The 19,287-nt window shown below is 53.2% G+C and overlaps 1 protein-coding gene across 1 annotated transcript in view; it reads left to right on the forward strand.

The window, feature by feature from the left end:
- The window catches only part of CACNA2D4 (calcium voltage-gated channel auxiliary subunit alpha2delta 4), a 132,559-nt gene extending 116,842 nt beyond the window's left edge, over positions 1–15,717 (forward strand). The window contains exons 33-38 of the mRNA XM_063318533.1: positions 1,187–1,239; positions 2,224–2,279; positions 9,032–9,149; positions 12,955–13,067; positions 14,422–14,504; positions 15,568–15,717. Coding sequence (XP_063174603.1) covers positions 1,187–1,239; positions 2,224–2,279; positions 9,032–9,149; positions 12,955–13,067; positions 14,422–14,504; positions 15,568–15,654 — 510 coding nt within the window. The 3' untranslated portion in view covers positions 15,655–15,717. The remainder of the gene's footprint in view (positions 1–1,186; positions 1,240–2,223; positions 2,280–9,031; positions 9,150–12,954; positions 13,068–14,421; positions 14,505–15,567) is intronic.
- The last annotated feature ends 3,570 nt before the right edge of the window (positions 15,718–19,287 follow it).

Below are 19,287 nucleotides of genomic sequence, written 5' to 3' on the forward strand. Positions count from 1 at the left end.
GTGTTTATTGCTCTTATGATGGGGGGGTTTTTATACTTTAAAATGTGGTGTGCTGGAAGTACATAGTACAGCATAACGTGGTCAGCTTTCTCCAGTAAAAGAATTTTCAACAAAATCCTACTTTCTAATAATGTGTTATATTTTTTAACACTCTCTCAGTTTTGGCAATAGCTATACTTAAGCTGGATAGATAAAATATTTTGATTGCAGTGAAAATATTTGCTTGATCATATCCTCAAGAATTTTGATGTCTGAAAGAAATGTAACAAAATATGGACTGCCAAGAACCAGGTGAATTGGGAAGAGAATAAAAGGGTGAGCATTCAGCCTTCATCTCTCCCTTTCTGCTCTTAGCAAAACCCTCCAAAAGGAAATGAAGAAAAGTCCATTTTTTGTATGTACCATTCAAAGGAAAAATCAGTCAAATTCCCAACCATCTATACATTTTACTATTTGCTGACTTATTTTGGTTGAAGGTATGTCAGCTAGCAGTAATGGAACATTATCTTGTGTCCTGTGAATGCTGCATCTGTTTTGGGTTTGAGGGTATGGGCATGATTATGAGAGGGAGAGATGAAAATTAGACATGGTTACCACGAAGAAAGGAAGCAGCAGGATCCTCTGCAGATGAACTGTCCCTGGGACAATGCTGGATTTCCAATTTGTAGCTGAAAAGCAGGAAGATGATAGAAGTCATGCCATCTTGAGGAAAAGCTGGATGAAAGCACAGTTAAGCATAATCAATCAGTGGCAGATAATACTAAATCCTGGGCAATGCTGTAGCTTGTCCCAGAAACACCACTTGCTATCAGAATATAAAAGCATCCTAAACTGGTGGTGTCCCATTTAGCTGTGTTTCTCTCCTGCTGTGAGCTCTCAAGGTCGTCCATACTGGAGAGAAATCATCAAGCAATTACATCTTCAAAGTCCTTCATACATTTGTGATAAACTCCCTGACCCTGATGGGGAGCGGGTGAGAAGATATTATTAGTAGCGAGGCAGTTCTGCTGGCTTTTGATGCATTTTGAACATTTACCAGTGATGCCCAGGCCTCGAATTTCCAGCCTGTCTTCAAGAGCTCTGATCAGTGGAGGGAATTGGTCTGAAACCTGGGGTCCTGCATAACAATTATGAACTCTCTGACCAGGTCCTTATGGTATTTCTCATTTCTTCTTTTGTTCTCCAGCCTATTTATGCCTTTCTAGCTGCAGTGAAATGGCTGATAAGTGATTTCCTCATGTGAGTACCAAAAGATGGGGGTGTTTGGGAGGCTCAGACCAACGGGGGTGAGAGCTGAGAAAGCTGCAAGCGGAGGCCCCCGCGTAGGGCGTTGCTCTCAGCCTTCTCCTGACATTCAGCTCAGCGCCTCGCTCCTGGGAGACAGAAAGCTATTACTATTCCCATTTTGCAAACAGAGAGGCAGAGGCCCAGAGTGGGTCTGGGATTTACCTGAAGTCACTCAGTACAAAGTGGCAGAGTCAGAAATAGGACTCGGGTCTCCCGGGGCCCCATGCGGATCCTTGATGCTAAGTCCTCTTGCCTGTCTCCTTTGCCCGTGATGAGCGAATGCGCACCTTCGCTTTGCCGGGGGCAAAGGTTGAAGGAAGGAAGCCAGGGAGCTCAGGTCTGAACGACAGGCAAAGGAGGAGAGAGGGGAGGCCTTGAATCAAGCTCTGAATTCAAGCTCACCTCAAACTGCTGGGGGGAATCGGAGTTCAAGTTCAAATTAGGATGAAAGTGATGCTGCTCGGCTTGCCGGGTGTGCAAAAGGCAAGGTGTGGAAAAGATCCAGCTCCTAGGGCTTGAGCGTAATTCAGAATAATTCAATGTGATGTCCATGTAGCCTGAGTATGGGCTCCCTCATGGCCATCCATGCCTGCTCCTCGAGTGGGTCTCACAGTGACTGAATCCCCTCCCAGCTTCGGGGGCTGCCATACTCAGTCCTTCCTTCACTGGCAAGGCCCCCGCACAGTATGTACTTCAGGTAAAAGCCCATTCAGTTACTCCACAGTCCAGATCCCATGCTACAAAGCTACACTCTCATCATGCGGAGAGGAAAGAAAAACAAAATTGAAAAAAAAAAAACCCTCAGACTTCCACTGCCAGCAAATTCATAGTAAACATTTTAGAACTGATACTCGCCGGGTGATGGGGCCATCTCCTTGACACCTGCATCCTTCCAGGCTGCTGAAAAAGCATCCTCTGTTCTTGCTCTTTTGACAGCTTCCTTTTGGAGTTTAACATGAGTAGCTTCTGGCACTCAGACAACTTGGCAGATGGTGAGTACACAAGAGTCCAGCCGCCCCATAGCACATGAGTGTTACAGCCACTGGTGGCAGAAGAAGCTGGATGGGGAAGCCTGGCCTTGCACGAGGAGCCTGCCATCTGCCCCACCACCTCTCCCTCCGCGGACGCTGGAATCCAGCTTCCAGGTCCCGCCACCACCCCATCTCCCCTGACTCTCACCCCCATTTCATGCTGCCACAGCACTGGAGGGGTCAGGGTGAGGTGTGTGCGGCTTGGAGCACGCTGCTTGCATTCCTCTGGGTAACTGCCAGGGTCGGGGGAGGCTCTTCTTTCCAAGGAACCCCACCCTACATGCAGTGGGATGAGAGAGACCATCAGCTGCAAAGCCCTTCAGTTGGAAAGACTCCCTTCCACTCTTTCTTGAGGGTGGCCTACAGGACAGGACAGAGCAGGGCTGGAGCAGCAGGTTCTCCGGAGCCTAGCAGGGGTCCCAGAAGCTAGCCAGAAACCTGTAAGGTTCCATAACACATCGAGGGTCTTCACTTGCCCACTGGACCCTCTGGAAGAGAGAAGATGATGGCACATGGTACTGCACAGCAGCTGAGTGCAGCAGAGGGGTATGTCTGGGCTGAAATCCAATGACCTGCCCTGCTAAAAACATCCCGGGAGTCTCTCCCATCCCATCCCTGCCCCGCAGGCAGGAGGGATGTTAATGGCCCTGAGGCGACCCGAAGGGAAAGTTGAGGAGTGCTCTGTGCAGCCATGTAGGTGCCATTATTACATCCTTGCTAATTATTCAGCACTAATGGTGCTTTTAGCGGACACAGGGGTACCTTCCCTGCTAACTGTGGGACTGAGTCTTCTGCACTGAACTCTCCTGGAATAATGGGGAAACAGTCATTTTTAGAAAGCAAAATTTCCCTCTGGTCAGAGAAACAGCCCAATGTCTGCGTACTGTTTAGCTCCCGCTCACCTCCTCCAAAGGGGATCGCCAGGGATGGCGGTAGTAGTTGCAGCCATCCTCTGTGTGTTCCTGGCTTTGGCTTAACCCACATCAGGGTAATGGGAGTGCCCCACACAGAAATGGGTGGGGAAGAGTCAGATAAGCAAGTGCAGTCCTTGAGGCAGGGCAGGAGGGACTGCTCTTTCTGGAGGACAGACCGACCTGGTGTTCCTGCAGGGAGCCGCTGTGGAGGCTAAACGGCTGCAGTTTCATTTAGTCTGTTGAGGAGATGTGAGGAAAAAGAGAGGGGGGTTCTCACTGCTGTCCTGCTTATCACCATTTCCTTTTGTGCTTTCTTCATCTCTCTCCTGCATCACCTCCATGACTGCTGTGTGCAAATCCACCTCTTCGCTGCGCTGCCATCATGTGAAACTGTCACGTGGCTCCATCTTCATTGTGTGTCTGTGTGTGTCGTACGACTTTTCCAGCCAAGGCTGTCTTCCATCACTGTAAGTACAACCACTTAGCAGCGAAAAGAGGAGGACTTAGCTAGAAATCCCAGGCTGGGAAAGACTTTGGACAATGGGGAACCTGCAGAAAAGTGTGACAGGGACAAGGCAGTGCCTGTCTCTATTTCCCTGCACTGCAAAGAAAGAAGTGATGCTGTTGCTCCTTTCTCTGGCTGAGCTGGTGATTGAAGGTCTGTCACTGAGAAGTGAATAAAAGAAGGGGACACACCAGCCTCCTCAGTGACTGCGGGCACAGACAAAACCATCACTCGTTACTGTGGCATAGGTGGGCCCACAGCCTGTGTACCATGGCACGTCCTTCACTTTGGTCCCCGGTGGCACCCTTCATTTCAGTTGTCATGCCAAAACCAAAGACCAACCTGTGCCTTCTTGCAGGAGAAACTATATGGGTCTCATTGACTTCAGATATTAAGAGGCAACTTAAGTCTTCTTTTCCGCACCCCATGGCTTAACTCCTTCTGATGAATACCAGCCCAGCTCCAGGATAATGCAGAATTACTTTCAAGCAGTTCAACTGATAAGTATATGCTCTAGCTCATAAATCCGCTCCTACAGGCAAGTTAGAAATCCCTCCAAGACAGAGTCCAGACTGTGGCTGTGTTTGTATCTCCCTGCTTCCATATCTAGCTTGTATTCGTTGATTTGCTCTCTGCCCAGCGAGACGTATGTGTGAGACAGAGATAGAGAAACAGAGACAGTTGGAATGTGTCTTACTGTATGAAGAAGAGGAAGAGAAAGAGAGTGTGGCGATGGATTGAAAAAAATGAGTGTCCATATGTGGGGGAGGGAGTAGCAGGGTGGAAGAATACTATTGGGGCTGGGAGAAATGGATTGCACATGTTGTTAAGAATGGGCTGTAGGTTTTTGCCAGAGATGTTAACATTTTCTTGACTGCCTGCCAATGCTGGTGTATGCAAAAAGTACGGAGAGAAGGAGACATTTTGTGAGGGGGAAATTGAGCACTCATTTATTCAGGGATATGTGCAGAGGAATTAACGGTCGGGGATCTAATGCTCACCTTTGCCTGACTGTGAACCTCTGGCTCTGCAGCACTGCGCCTGTTTCTGCTTCCCAAATTCTCTTGCTTTCTGGGAAGGTGAGACTTGCTGTTGGACTATGGGCATGATATATTCAGACTGCACTCATCACGCAAATCTGCTTTTCAGAGGTGGTGAGAAGACATGTTTGCTTCCACAGATTTTTCACTGCTCTCAGCATCTCATTCCTCTCTCTGTTTGTAAGGGCTTCTGCTTTTATGGACATCACCACAGGTTTGAAAGCCTTTAATTAAGCCAAAAATACTTCCAGCCAAGGCACGCAGCCTAGAAAGGACTATTTCTACAATTCTGTAGCTCAGAAAAGTTTCTTTTTGACTGCATGGTAATGTACACAGAGGGTATTTTACAGGATAATTTATTAAATTCTGTGTTTTGTATTTGTAACTAAGTGGCAGATTTTGTGTCTTGAGTCCCAGAGTAAATCCACTGACTTGGGTGCAGTTATCCATGATTTATGCTGGTGGGAAAGAGTTCACAGTCTGGGCTGTATAGTTCATAACAAAGCGTGGCGGCTGCCTTTGCTACTCAGAAGGATTGGTTGCCAAATGTCTGACAAAGTCTTTCTGGAAGCGCAGATGGTAGCAACGATGGCCTGGAATTAACTCACTCTTTGCTATAAAGTTTGCAATTTGTTATCAGCTCCTCTGGCTGTTTACTAATCCCTGACCCCCAGACTCTCAGAGCGCTGATAACATTTTGATGTCCGGCATGTGCAAGCAGAGGCTCAGCCCAAGCGTTTTGCTGATGATGTACGTGCCACTGGGCTCCCCTGAACTCCTCGATACTGCTGCAGCGGCACCGCTTCCAAGCAAATTAAGTGGCAGTAGGCTTAAGCATAATCTCTGTCATGGGTCTTGCCTCCGTGCAGAAGTTAGGAGATTTTAAAGTGGCTTCTCTTCATTTAGCCTGTGCCAAGAAACTGATTTAAGATGGTCTGTGTGGGGGACTTGTGCCAATTTAGCAGAGTTTAAAAATACAGCTTGGTGCACATGATGAGGTTAACCCAGAGCAAGTCAAATTGCAGATGTTCGTGAAAAGCTCAAACAGAAATGCAGCTTCTGTTCGTGCCTTAGCCCACACTGCCAGTGGCAAAAGTGTCCCTGAAGGGACTAAACCCGGTGCACTTCCCACCGCTTGCCTCCAGGTGCACTGTTTGCTCCTGTGAGTGCCACCACGGCGCAGTTTGGCCCGGGACTACTGCTTAAGTGTTGCCTCCCTGGTCCTGTGTCCAGAGCTGAGGAACAGACAGCTCTTGCCCATGTGTGCAGGTCAGGCCAGCGAGCAGTGCTGGCGGGTTTGCCCTGTGTGTGGCTCCTGCAGTCTCTTCAGTTGCCTTTCCCCTCGAGGCCCCAGTTCTCCAAGCCCAAGTCCAGCACAATGGCCCTGGGAGGGGATTGGACGGAGGCTGGGAGGCGCCAAATCTCCTTCCATCCCATATTTTCCAAGCTGATGTTCTGATTCACCCCCTCCCTGCACCCCATCCTTCACACCACTGGTTTTTATATGGCTTTAACTCCATCTGCTTTGATGACACTACATCAGGAAGCTGGAGCTAGTGGAGAATGTCATTCTTTGCTAGAGATGGGGGGGAAACGAGGACCTGGGTGAAGTCTCTGCTGTGTCAGAACCTTTTGCCATTCCTGACGTGAGCAACGCGCTAAACTCTTGCAAGCAGTTGTGCCCCAACTTTATCCAGTCACCTTTGTGGTCGTCACAGCTGTTGTTCTGAGCAAGAACCGGCACAGTCTGTCACCAACAGCTGTGCTGCAGTGACAGCCCTGGTCACTCAGTGCTGCAAATCTGGGGGTAACACAACAGAACGTTGATAGTTCATGGCTGAGGGACCAATGCGTAGTCTTGCCACAAGCATGTCCCTAAGAAGGTCTGTCCCTGGCCCAGACTATGATGGTCTGGCCACCTGTTTTACAGAGTTTGGAGCTGTTTTTCCAGCCACTAGTGCAGTGAATTAAGGCTGAAGGAAAGGGCTCCCGCTCTGTTCCTCACACTCCTTTAGTCCATCAGGGACTTCACTGGCTAGAATACTGTTACCAGCCCTGGAACTGGTCTGAGCTGGAAAGCATTTGCAGCTTCTCTCCTTACAGCATCAATGGGGATATTCTGCGTGTTTCATCAGAAATACCTAAGCCATTGAAATCCACCTCAATAACAGGGTCTTCTACTGCTCATCCCAAACGTCCTCTTAGGACTGTGTTCATCCCTGTGACTAGCGGGTAGGTACTAGTCAGAGGTGTTCTCCATTAGCAAAAATGGAAGAGGGTTTTCCATCCTCCTGCAGTGTGGGGTTTTGGGTGCGGCGCCTGCTTGCACAGAGGGACGGCGAATGGTGACAGAGCACAGCCAGGCAGCTCCTGGCTGCTGGGCCCTGAAAGAATGCATTTAGTTGATGAATTTAGCGTGAATCCAGGGTGAATACAGAACAAGGCATTATGCTGAAGTCGGACCCTGTGTGCTTTTGAGTCTGCAAAATGAACCTAACCATGACACCAAAAGGTGGGTCCCACAGCCTGGGATGGTTTAAGTAGGAGGCTGCCTTGTGAGTGACATTTTTTGAGAGTTCGGAAGAAAAGCACAAGGCACAACTATCAGGGACTCTGTACTGCAGGGAGGTGTCTGAGTACCCGTTATATTCACCTGGGACAGGCAATAGAGGGGAGATTGCACTGCAGCTCCTGGCTCTTAATGGATGTCTTGTGTCGCTGGATCGTCATGGTGGAGAGAAAAATCAGAGAAAATCATCCGGCTTTTCTCTCTCTCACGTAATCCACATTGTTTAGACGGTAAGCTCTGCGGGGTGGTGCCTGCCTCTTTCTGTGTGCTCTGGCAGTGTCAGGAGGGAGGAGACCGTAGCTCTCAGTGAGGGTTTTCACAGTCATGCAAATTACCCATCAGAATCATGGATGCCCTCTTGGTGCCTTCTTACCATACATTTACAGATTAAAACCCGCGTTGCTGCATTTTTCTGTAAATCTTCGGCTCTGCTGCTGCAAGGGATAAGCTGATCGTCCTCCACATCGGAAGGACTCTCTTCCTTGCCCGTTTTCCCCCGGCAGGGCTGCCTGCAGCCGCCGTGTGGGTGGAGGGCTGCGGAGCCAGGCTTTTGTGCTCAGACCCAAAGCTGATGTAGAAACCATTTCTCATACTTGTTGTTGGCTGAGCCGCAACCACCTCTCCCCTAGCAACAAAGCCTCACATTTCCATCGGTGACATTCCCCAGTGTCTTGCAGAGGCAGGAGCTGGCTTTGCTACCTCTGACTGCAGAAAATAATTGCCAGAAGGGCCCAAGGTAGTAGTTTCAGGCAAGGCAGGATTTGCTGAACTCCTAGAAAGGATGCCCTTGCTTCTCAAGGGAGGCTCAGAAAGGCGGTTCAGCTCCCCCTCATCCCCAAATTAGTTTGGGAGTCTCACAGAGTGTGACTGATGAGTGATGGAGCAGCTGCTCCCTGCCTCTGCGGTGGATGGCCCCCTCCAGGAGCCACTGCCACGCATTAGCCAGGTCTCCGCTGGTCCTCGAGAGCCATCACCTGCCTTCCTGCGGTCTCAGGCCAGATCTGTTTGCTGGCAATGTTTTCTTTTTAATGTGACATGCTTTCAACCCCTCAATTTGCCCACTATGGGCTCACCCTGAAATGTCAGAGGGGAGGATCAGGAAGGATCAGCAGTTGATGGAGAACCCCACTACAGACACACAGGGTCCCTGCAGGGGCAGATCCCTCAGCACAGCCACTGAGGACCAGCCCAGTCACAGCTTTGAACGTTTAAAAAAGTGGGTGAACCAGGGCTGGATTAGGCAGGAGGGACTTTATTGATGCTGCTGGTTTGGTAGACCCCCCCTCCTTTGAACACAGGGGTACCAGTGCCCAAACGCCCCTGCCTGACTGGCCGCCAGGGTCCCTGGGGAGCTGTGGCCACTGCAGCCCCATGGCTGTGGCTTCAGCAGGGCAGGATGCAACCTGTCTTCAGGGAGACAAGTGGGAATATTGGGTGCATTTCTTACATAGGCTGGTTTTCCCACACCACCTAGTGGGAGCAGACATCACTGCCTGGCTGCTTTCTGCAGCATCTCCTTCCCCTTCTTCTCCAGTAGGCACCTGCTCTTACACTGTCGGGGAGGGAGGACGCAGGGCTGCCCCTCCAACCTACATCGCCAGTCTTAAATGCTTCCATCTCAGTGCAGACCGCTCCTATATGGTCCTCTGCCCTTTGTTTCTCACCTTGTCTCCTTACCATCACAGCTCACAAGCACAAGAAGCACGACACCTTGCAGCCCTGCGACACCGAGTACCCTGTTTTCGTGTACGAGCCGGCCATCAAGGAAACCAACGGACTGATCGAGTGCGGAGATTGCCAAAAGTAAGAATTGTGGCTTTCCTTTCATTTGGGGGCTCCCCAGGCCATGACGGCACGTGAGCCTTGTCGCAGAGCCCATTGGTGATGGCACCCACCTGAGAAGAGTCGCCTGCCACTGTGGCCATCGCATGGCCACTGCCACAGCTGCAGCTCTGGCCAGAGAGCAGAGCTAAACAGCCACGCTGGACAACAAGGGGGAGAGAAGACCAACTTACAACTTATTGATACATGAGAAAAAAAATTAAAACCATCTGTTAATAAGCAGAGGTGGCTGTAGGACGAGGGAAAGAGTGTTTCAAAAAATATATATATATTTCCATTCCACAGATTTCAGAAAGGAACTTTTTCTGTTTTATCACATTTCTGGCAAAAGCTTTCTCCTTAGAAAATTTTCCTTTTTGCAATGCTTTCGGCTTTCCTTTTCCTTTTTGTATTTTCCCTCTTTTCTGTTTTTCTACAGAAAAAAAAACAAAAATGGGGGGGGGGTGGAAAAGAAGAAGTGTTAAACTGAAAGACATGAAAACACAAGTCCACTTTTTTATTTTCCATTTTCATTTTAAGAGAATGAACTGTCCAAACTAACAGAAAAGTCATTGTGAAAAGAGGCCGTGTTTAGCGGTTGCATAGCTCCCTCAGCAGTCATGTGCAGAAAGGTGACAGAAGGATGAATTTCCACTGGTCCAGCTTTCCCTAATGTGAGGCGTCCAAACAGATCTGACAAGAATCCCTCTTAAAAAAAGCAACCCCAGTCCTACCTAGTCGGACTTCAGTCTTGGACCAACTGCAGGAAAGACTTAAAGGTTAGGAAAACAGCTTGAGCCAGTCAGCATGACTTCAGGAAACCCAGGCCTTGCCAAACATTGTTTGAGAAGAAGAGATTGCAGATTTGGTGACGACAAGGTATTTTGCAGGTGCAATAAGCTCTGGGTGGATCCGGAGGAGCTGAGTGCCCCAAACTCACCTGTTTGTGTGTTAAGCTGTTGCTGCAGAGATCTCCGCCATGAATGCAGCCTGGGGCTGACCCCTCCTTGCTGCAGTGCCTTCTCCTCACTGGAGACCGGCACCCACCCGCCCCCCCCCGGGAAAACTGGCAGAGGTTTCCATCCTGGATATTTTGTATTGTGGTAGTTACAGCAATCCCCTGAGTGGTGGGAGCCGGAGCAGGGCTGAGTATTCTCAGGGTGACGAGACTTTTTACTTTATATCAGGAATAGTGTGACCAGCAGGACCAGGGAAGTGACTGTCCCCCTGTCCTCAGCACTGGTGAGGCCCTACCTCAAGTACTGTGTTCCGTTTTGGGCCCCTCACCACAAGAAAGACAGTGAGGTGCTGGAGCGTGTTCAGAGAAGGGCAACAAAGCTGGTGAGGGGTCTGGAGAACAAGTCTTATGAGGAGCAGCTGAGGGAACTGGAGAAAAGGAGGCTGAGGGGAGACCTTATCGCCCTCTACAACTACCTGAAAGGAGGCTGTAGCCAGATGGGGGTCGGTCTCTTCTCCCAAGTAACAAGTGATCGGACGAGAGGAAACTGCCAGGGGAGGTTTAGAATGGATATTAGGAAAAATTTCTTCACTGAAAGGGTTATTAAGCATTGGAACAGGCTGCCCATGGAAGTGGTTGAGTCACCATCCCTGGAGGTATTTAGAAGATGTGTCGATGTGGCACTTAGAGACGTGGTTTAGTGGTAGACTTGGCAGTGCTAAGTTTACAGTTCAACTTAAGGGTCTTTTCCAACCTACATGATTCTATGATTCTATTCTATGATAAACCCCATGTCTCCTGCCTCTCCTGCTTGATTCACTGCCTTATGGTATAAGGGGTTGAGGCAGCAGCTCGCCAGCGCTGTCAGCAGCAGCCACTGAGCCCTGCTCAGCTCCTTTGTAGTTACAGGGGTAGTTGCAGTCTCTGGGTCCTGGGCACATCTCTCGTGCATCTTTTATATTCAGGAGAGACACACGCCCTGACACAGGCTCTGTGGAGCATTAGCCAGTGGCCCGCTGGGGCATGCAGCCTTTCCCCGTCACATTTCACAAGCCCAGGTGTTTCCCAATGGAGCGAGGATAGGCTGGGTGCTCCATCCTGGGCAAAAAAAGTTGGCTTGTGAATTGGTGCACGGGGGACCTCTATCCCAGTTGCTGAAGTTGTGCGTGGGTTAAAATGTGCTCGTCAAAGCTCCCAAAGCAGCCATCAGCCAGGAATACTAATGAAATGGTTGCTCGCTGCAGTGTGTGACATTCAACACCTCTAAAAGCAAATACAGAAATCCCTGGAGCCTGGAAGGCGGTGAGACTAGGTGGTGAATAACCAGGGAGACAGGGCGGTCCTCCAGTGCAGTCAGGTTGGTCGGTGCAGCGGGCACATCCTCACCAGCCTGTATTTCTAATCCAGAAGCCCTCTCCCTTGGCCAAGCGGTGGTTAGCAGGACCGGGAGTGCACAGAGCCATGTACAGAGTTGCAGCCCTGCCATCAGCCCTGGCACATCGAGCCCGCCGTCCTCAGCCTTCCCTGTGCCCCAGCAGCCCCAGCCCAGCCTGCAGGCTCCTTGCCAGGGCTGTACAACAGGCAGACAGACAGACAGACAGACAGGGCTGCCTAGTGGCAGCCTAGCCTGCAGGCAGGCGCAGGAGGATGGGCAGCGTGGGCAGCTCAGCCTTGCTTTGGCTGGCTCCACGCTGGCAGAGGGCAGGCAATGCCCGCAAGGCATCAAGCGGGGGGTGGGGTGGGGTGGCACAGGCTGGTGAGATGCCCAGACACGTACATCACTTTGCGGTGACACCGGCATGCATACGCTTAGACACGCACCCCGTGCCACCCCCGTGCTCGCCCAGGGGTGCCGTAGACTTGCACGTGGCGGTGCGCAAACCCACAGTCACGGGGGGCCGCAGCCCCGTGAGCACAGTGACGTGTTGGAGCTGCCCCCGCACGTCCATGGGCACACGCACTCATGCCCAAAGCCCTGCACGCAGCTGAAACACGTGCCTGCCTTCATTCTGCTCTGCCCACGCAAGCCCTCGGCCACCTGCACCGCCAAGGCAGTGGTGCTTCCGTGAGCCCTGACGTGCACATCCCCGGGCAAACGCTTACATCTCGACACATCCTCGTGGGCACGTGCCTGTGCTCATCATCGGACCTTTCTGTAGTCTGCTTGCCCAACAGGGAAGGGAAGGGACAGGCAAACTTGTAGCTGCAAAAGTGAAACTGCACATTTTTGGTGGCAGTAGGCAAGACCAAGCACCAGCTGGTCGGTCCCACCACACCAACATGATGTGCGATGCTACTGGCATGCTCTTTTTCTCACTCAAGTGACGTGAAATTTAGCAAAACTCTGCCCCTTGCAGGACTGCATAGTACATACAGCCTTGTGTTGTATAAGCACACGCACAACTATACATTGAGTGCCATTGGCACACCTCTCGATAAAACCAGGCCTTCTCAGGTGTCGTCTGCTGTGACATGCTGTCCCTTTGGGGAGGACTTGCATTGAGTTTTGTTTGTGGGTTGGTCTTTTTGGTTGGTTGGGTGGGGTTTGGGTTTGATTTTGGGTTTTGTGCCTCATGTGGAGTTATAAATCTGAGACAGTTCAGAGCTTCCTGAGGACACAAAGGTGCACTAACATCAACTCCCCCATGCGCATGGCTGCTCGCTGTGTCTCTCCCCCTTCCTGCTCACATCCCGTTTCTGATGATCTCTGTTTCCTTTGGATTTCTTTGCTGTGGGCCAGGTGGTGCAGGGGCAGCTGCTCTGGCTTTGCAGCTGGGATGTGCTTTGCAGGAGGGATGTGCTTTCTCCCACACGCTTTTTTCTTCGCAGGATGTTTGTGGCACAGCAGATCACCGGCAGTAACCTCCTGCTCCTCGTCACAGATGCCACCTGCGACTGCAGCGTCTTCCCACCCGTCCTGCTGGATGTGAAAGAGGTCAAATATATCCTTCCACGCGCAGTGGGGACATATGGTTCCACAGGCCCTTTCATCTCTGTGTTTGCTAGGGTGGAAAACCTGCTCCCAGGACAATTGCCATGGGGTGGAGGGCATTGCCTGACCTGTGGGACAGTGAGGGAGAGAGACATGAAGTGAGAAAGACTGAGGTGTGGTGGAGAGGAGGTAGCAGTCCTGTCCCCCAAGAGGAAGCCAGCCTCCACCGGCCAGGCTGTCAGATCCACCATATGAGGATGTGGGTGGAACAGGCCAGGAGAGAGGGTCAGTGGTGGGGTGGGTGCAGCTGGGCTGGCTCCTCAATGCTGCTTGCAGGTGTTTCTGCAACCCATTTTGGCTGGGTCCGCATCCCTTGTTCCTCCTAAGGGCAATGACATTGTGCAGCTTGTCACTGTGAAGCTGAGCTTTCTCCACACATTTTGGACACTGTCGTGGTGTGCTCTCCCCTTTTCCCCCCACCTCCTGCCCTGGCTCCTGCTCAAGCCATGGCCATCAGCAGGAGTTGTTATGAGTTACACTTGAACTTTGGGGGATGGCTGGCAACATAGTCAAAACACTGTCTGGAGTGGGGACCTAGCTATCTTGTTCCCTTGTGACTGCGACTATGACCATAGGTCAATTATCTTAGTCTATAAATAGTGAACAGCCCAAGAGCCCTTTGAACTCGCCTGCACGGCAGCATCTTCTCTTGAGTGGGGACGCTCTCTTAAGGTTCTGCCCCTCGAGGTTGAGAGATTCTTTGCCACAACAGATTCTCAGTAAGTGACTGATAGCATGCTAAACTTTGAAATCTTAGCTAAGTGATACAAGGATTGATTGCGCATATATAATCCTTTAGACATAAACCGTTGACCAAGTCTGGGACTAGGATCAGATCCAGCCGCACCCAGACTCCTCTCTGAGAAGGAGTTTAGAAAGCCAGGGGGTCCTTTCCGAACCTCGTGACTCAACAGGAGGGTCTCCCTGACAGCTGGTCTGACCCTGGCCTCTATGCAGTAAATAATCAAGTGTACCCTGGCATCAAATCTCGTAAAACACTGTCGCATTCACTACTAACTTTGTTATCTTAATAAATATTTCACAACTTCTCTCTTACCAGTGAAGTTAATCACTCTGCCCGCAACAGACGCTTTCAGCTGACGGTCATTCTTTGCCACCTTCTAGCGCTTGGAGAAGTCTCCAGCCCATGTAGGGTAACCTTCCCATTCCCTGTCCTCCCCTCTCTGTCCCCCAGGCTGTGCAGTTACACCTAGATGACTTGCATCAGGGTCCCATGGGACTGTGTGGTGCTTGTCCCCCTTTTCCCTGCGTGCTGCTGCCAGTGGTCCTTAACAGCCTCGCACATAACGCTTCAGTGAAGTGTGAACGGATGCGCTCCCAGAAGCTGCGGCGGCGGCCGGACACGTGCCACGCATTTCACCCCGAGGTACCCCGGGGCGGTGCGGGAGGGAGGGAGAGCACGCGTCTGGGTTTCACCATGGGCATCTCCTCTTGCACCCCTGCGTTGTGTGTATCGTGTGCCCATCCCGCTGGCTGGACCCAGACATAGACTCCCCAAGGCAGGGTCCTAGTGGGAGAATGGTCACGCTAGTGACACCTGGGAAGGGTTTGAGCTCAGACATCATGGCATTGCCGGGTTTCTTCAGGGTGTGTGCAGCGTTCACCTGATGAAAGAGCCCCGATTCCTGTAACCAGCCCTTGCAGCCTGGGCTGGGTGCAGCAGCAGGCAGCTCTCCGCCTGCTGGACCAGCAGGAATTTGGTCCGGGCACCTTTGCACAGTGTGCGAGGCAGCCCAGCTGCCTGTCCCTGCCCTGCGGAGCCAAGAGCAGGCACAGTGACCTGTTCACAGGCGGGGGATTGTGGAAGGAGCTGCAGGAGGGACATGCAGGCAGGAGCTGATCCTGCTGCAGCCTCTGAGGCAGAGGGATCAGAATCAGGGCGTGGGGCAGAGCATGGTGAGACCAGGGGAGGCAGGCGGCTTCCTAGCTCACAGGCCGATGTCACAGCCCATGGGCACCAAACCAGTCCCTTGGTTTGCCCGTGGTGATCCTTCCTCTTGATGGTCTGCTGCAGGCACTGCTCCCCCATCCAAAGCACCTCTCCTATGAAGGCAGGCTGAGAGAGTCGGGGTTGTTCAGCCTGGAGAAGAGAAGGCTCAAGGGAGACCTTATAGCTCCTTTCAGTACTTAAAGGGCGGCCTAGAGGAAAGACGGGGAGGGTGGTGAGGCACTGGAACAGGTTTCCCAGGGAAGCTGTGGATGCCCCATCCCTGGAAGTGTTCAAGGCCAGGCTGGATGGGGCTTTGAGCAGCCTGGTCTAGTGGGAGGTGTCCCTGCCCATGGCAGGGGGGGTTGGAACTACATGATCCTTAAGGTCCTTTCCAACTCTAATCATTCCATGAAAGGTGAGGTGAGGGTCAGGCTCCCTTCCCTCTGCCAGCAGCCACCCTGACTGTAAGCAAGCTGATGCCTTCTCTCCCATCTCCCAGGAAAATGCCCAAGACTGTGGTGGCGCTGCTGAGGTCTCTGTCTCGCCGATGCTGCTTCTCCTGCCCCTGGGGCTGCTCCTGCAGTGACGCTGCCTGCAATGGTGACACTGCCTGCAACGGTGATGCTGTCAGCAATGCGCCTTACACGGCAGAGACCGGGGAAGGAGGGGGCCGCTGCTGGCCAGAGTGGCGGGAGGGGAGGAGATGGAGGCACAGGCTCTTCTTGGATGCCCACTGTGACTCCTGGGGGAGCGCGAGGTGTTAATGATGCAGCGCAGTGTGCCCTGTGTCCTTCACCATGAGGTTCAGCGTGGTGCCGATGGTGGAAGCTGCTCCCTCCTCAACTGCCTGCAGCGAAAGGCCTGTGCAAGGATCGGCAGGGTTGGCTCCTGGCACACCACCTACTCAGCTGCTCCTCCTGGCCGTCGGCGCACAGCTGGGATGGCCAAGGTCGTTGGCATGGCTTTGATTTTGTCGTCACCCTGCCGCCCTCGGAGCCACGCTGGGGTAGTTTGCCCCAGGAGGCAGAGGGCTCAGCGGGGTAGATCTGACCTTAGGAGAGCAGGAGGGGCAGGGGACACTGCCTGTCTCCATGGGAGCCACTGGGATTTTGGGCACCTGGGACCAGAGCAGCCTAAGCACAGCAGGGCCCTTAGTGGTTCCCAGCAGGGAAGCAGCATCTCCTGGTCTTGGGGGTGCTCCTCTCCCAGGGGGAGGACATGGCACCTAAACTGAACTGCACTAACTTAACACGCAACCAGATGATGGGAGGTAGCACAGCTTGACTAGTTAGTTGCAGCTACCCCAGCTCTGCCGAGGAGACCCCTCCTAACACTGCTAGCACAGCATCCACATTCTGGTCCAGATGTGGACTTACCTCTGGGAAGGAGTTCTGTATCCCACCAAAAGAGGGGGCATGTTCCCCGCTGCCTGCTAGTTTCACTGCAGAAGCAGCTATGAAACGGGCACTTTTCCCCTCGGAGCAGCGCTGCTCTGCTCAGTGAAGCTTCCCTTGGTTGTCATGGGGGAAGCAGCCCCCTGCCCTGAGCCCAGCGTTCCCAGCTGGTGGGCATGGGCCATTTCTCACAGAGCTTTATGGACAATGGATGGGGAGCACCCATTTTTCCATATTTTTTTTTTGTATGAACTGCTCCATACCATCTCGTTAAAAACCAAATATATTCCATATTTTAAATAGATACTTGAGCTTCATCATGTCATGTTCGGTGCTAGTCGCAGCCCTATACTACATCCCAGAAACCGCTCTCCCCACCGAGAGATGGGGGACAGGGGTGCGGGAGGAGGGACTGCAAACGCAGCTGCGGTGGCCTGGCCGCCAGGGATGTACCAGCAACTCACGGGGATGCCAAGAAGCGCTCCTGGTTGTTGCGCCACTGGTTTTACGGGAGCTCCGGGAAGAAGAGCCTCTGGCCATGCAGTGCGTGCTGTGAACCAGCCGGCTGCATCAAACGGCCAGTGGCTCTGTCACCCCTGAGGCAGAGTGGGGGGTCCCAGCACCGGTGGGGGTATGTGCCAGGGGTAGGGATGCCACAGCAATGGCTACAGATGGAAACAGGGTCCCACCTTGAGCCCTGCACCATCTCCCTCTGTAGCCACCCCATCACCCAAGGGTACACTGTGGTGACACCAAGGGAGCAGCTCAGCAAGGCAGCACCTTTCCCTGGCCTCCTCTGCCTGGTGGGCCACTTTGGGAGCCCCCTGCACCCCTCTGGGCTCCCTGAGAGCTGTGTGGCTCGTCACACTGAGCTGACACCTCCTGCAGGGCAAGTGCCCACACCCTCCTCACTCGCTGCCCACGATGCTGCCTCTGCGCCTGCTGGCCCCGTGGAGCTGTGGGGCTCCCCTCACCAGGGCCACCAAGCCACCTGCTCCCACAGCCACCACTGCTGGGATTAGACCCATAAGCAGCTGCTGCAAAGGGCAGTTTTAATGGGAAAGAGCTTCGTCCTCACACCAGGGCTGTCCCCTTCCCCCCATGAGCAGGAGCCCACAAACGCACCCCAGGTGTGCTAGGGTCAGTACGGGTGCTGCCCCTCTTGGCCACCAGTGTCACCTGACACTAAGGGGACAGCACCAGTCACAACCAGGTCCTTGTGGGGACCTTTCTGGACATTACAGCTCCTGCTGTGACGGGTTTTGCCTCCCTGGAGGTGGTGTTACAGCAAAAAGGAGAGGAACAACTGCGGTACTGGAAGTAAATCTGGAGGTGAAGATGTTTCCAGGCTTCAGATGCAGTGACCTTATCAGAGCCAGAAGCAGCCGAGGAAGATGAAGGCAGTGCAGAGGGAAAAGGGGCTGCTGTCAAGGCTGAGGAGTCAGGAGCTGCTTGCAGATGGAGAAGCCACCGGCTCAGGGCATCCCCCGGCGGCTGTCACGGCTCCCCCAGCTCCCCGTGCCTGCCCTCCCGGGGCACCGCGCTCAAGGGTGACCTCCCTGTCGGAAAGGATTTGCAGTCGCATCTCTACTCAGCTTAAAAAGGATATATAAATACACATCGCCCTGCCGCACACCAACCCTGTTTGATTTCAGGTGCGTTAGGCCACAATAAACATGGTCCTACAGAGACCTGCACTGAGAGAGCAAAGATGTGAATTATGCCTGGCTTATACCTGGAGGGAATAGGACAGGGGTGAGAACAGGATTATTTCTTAAACCAAAAAATAAGGGTGAAGGCTTGCCCTGACTTAAAACCAGGCTGCAGAGCCACTTGCACCGTTTGCACGCCGCAGCGTCGAGCTGCTGCAGTGAGCAGCAGGAGGATGGAATTCTCCCTCCGTGCAGCTGGTGCTGGGGAGCAGCCGGCTAAAGCAAAACGAGATGTTCCCGGAGCTGCCAGCGCTGTCATGCCGGGGTTTCCTCCCCGGGCACCTGCCAGGCAGCAAGAGCTGGGCTGCGAGCACAGCTGGCTGCTTCAGCTGGGCCAGCAGAGGACCCTCGGCCTCAGTCCCACTGATCGCATTCCTCGGTCCCACAGATCACGTCCTTCGGTCCCACCGATTGCATCCTTCAGTCCCACTGATCGCATCCCTTGGTCCCACCGATCACATCCTTCGGTCCCACTGATCGCACCCCTCGGTCCCACGCATGACATCCTTCGGTCCCACCAATCGCATCCCAACCCACCACCCCTCCAGCGCTCACCAGCTGCTCCCTGCAGCAAACAGCTCGCCTCCCACCCACGCTGCGGAGCTGGAGACTCTGGGGGGGTGAAACTGGATGGCAGCTAATAGTGGGGAGATGCTCTGGTGTGTCTCCAGAGGAGAGCGGCCCCTGCGAGGGGGTGAGGGTAAGGCATGACCCCCACAGCCACCCCCGGCTCCTGAGCCGGGGCTGCCCCACTCCTGCGGCACAGCTCCCCAGCCTCCGGCTGCAGGGCCGTGGGGGAAAACGGCTCCTTGTGCCCCCTCGCTGGGCTGCACCGCCTGCTCCCACTCAGTGCTCACTAGGGATGTCCTACGCATCTCTCCTCGCCCAGGTCCTGCACAGGAGCATGGAGGAGACCCCAGGGAAGCTCCAGCAGCACCATTTGGGCAGTGCCAGGCACCCCTCTGGGGACACTCCTTGCTGCCCAGGGAGGGAGGGTGATTTATAGACCCGTTGCCCAGCTCGCTGCGGGGAGCAAGGAGGAGGGGAGCTTCCCTGGGCCCCCCACGCAGCTGCCCTCGAAGCCCCGGTGGGGTCTGCTTGGCCACTGTGGCT

The sequence above is a fragment of the Chroicocephalus ridibundus genome, chromosome 1, assembly GCF_963924245.1.
Source record: "Chroicocephalus ridibundus chromosome 1, bChrRid1.1, whole genome shotgun sequence".
Classification (NCBI taxonomy): Eukaryota; Metazoa; Chordata; class Aves; order Charadriiformes; family Laridae; genus Chroicocephalus; species Chroicocephalus ridibundus.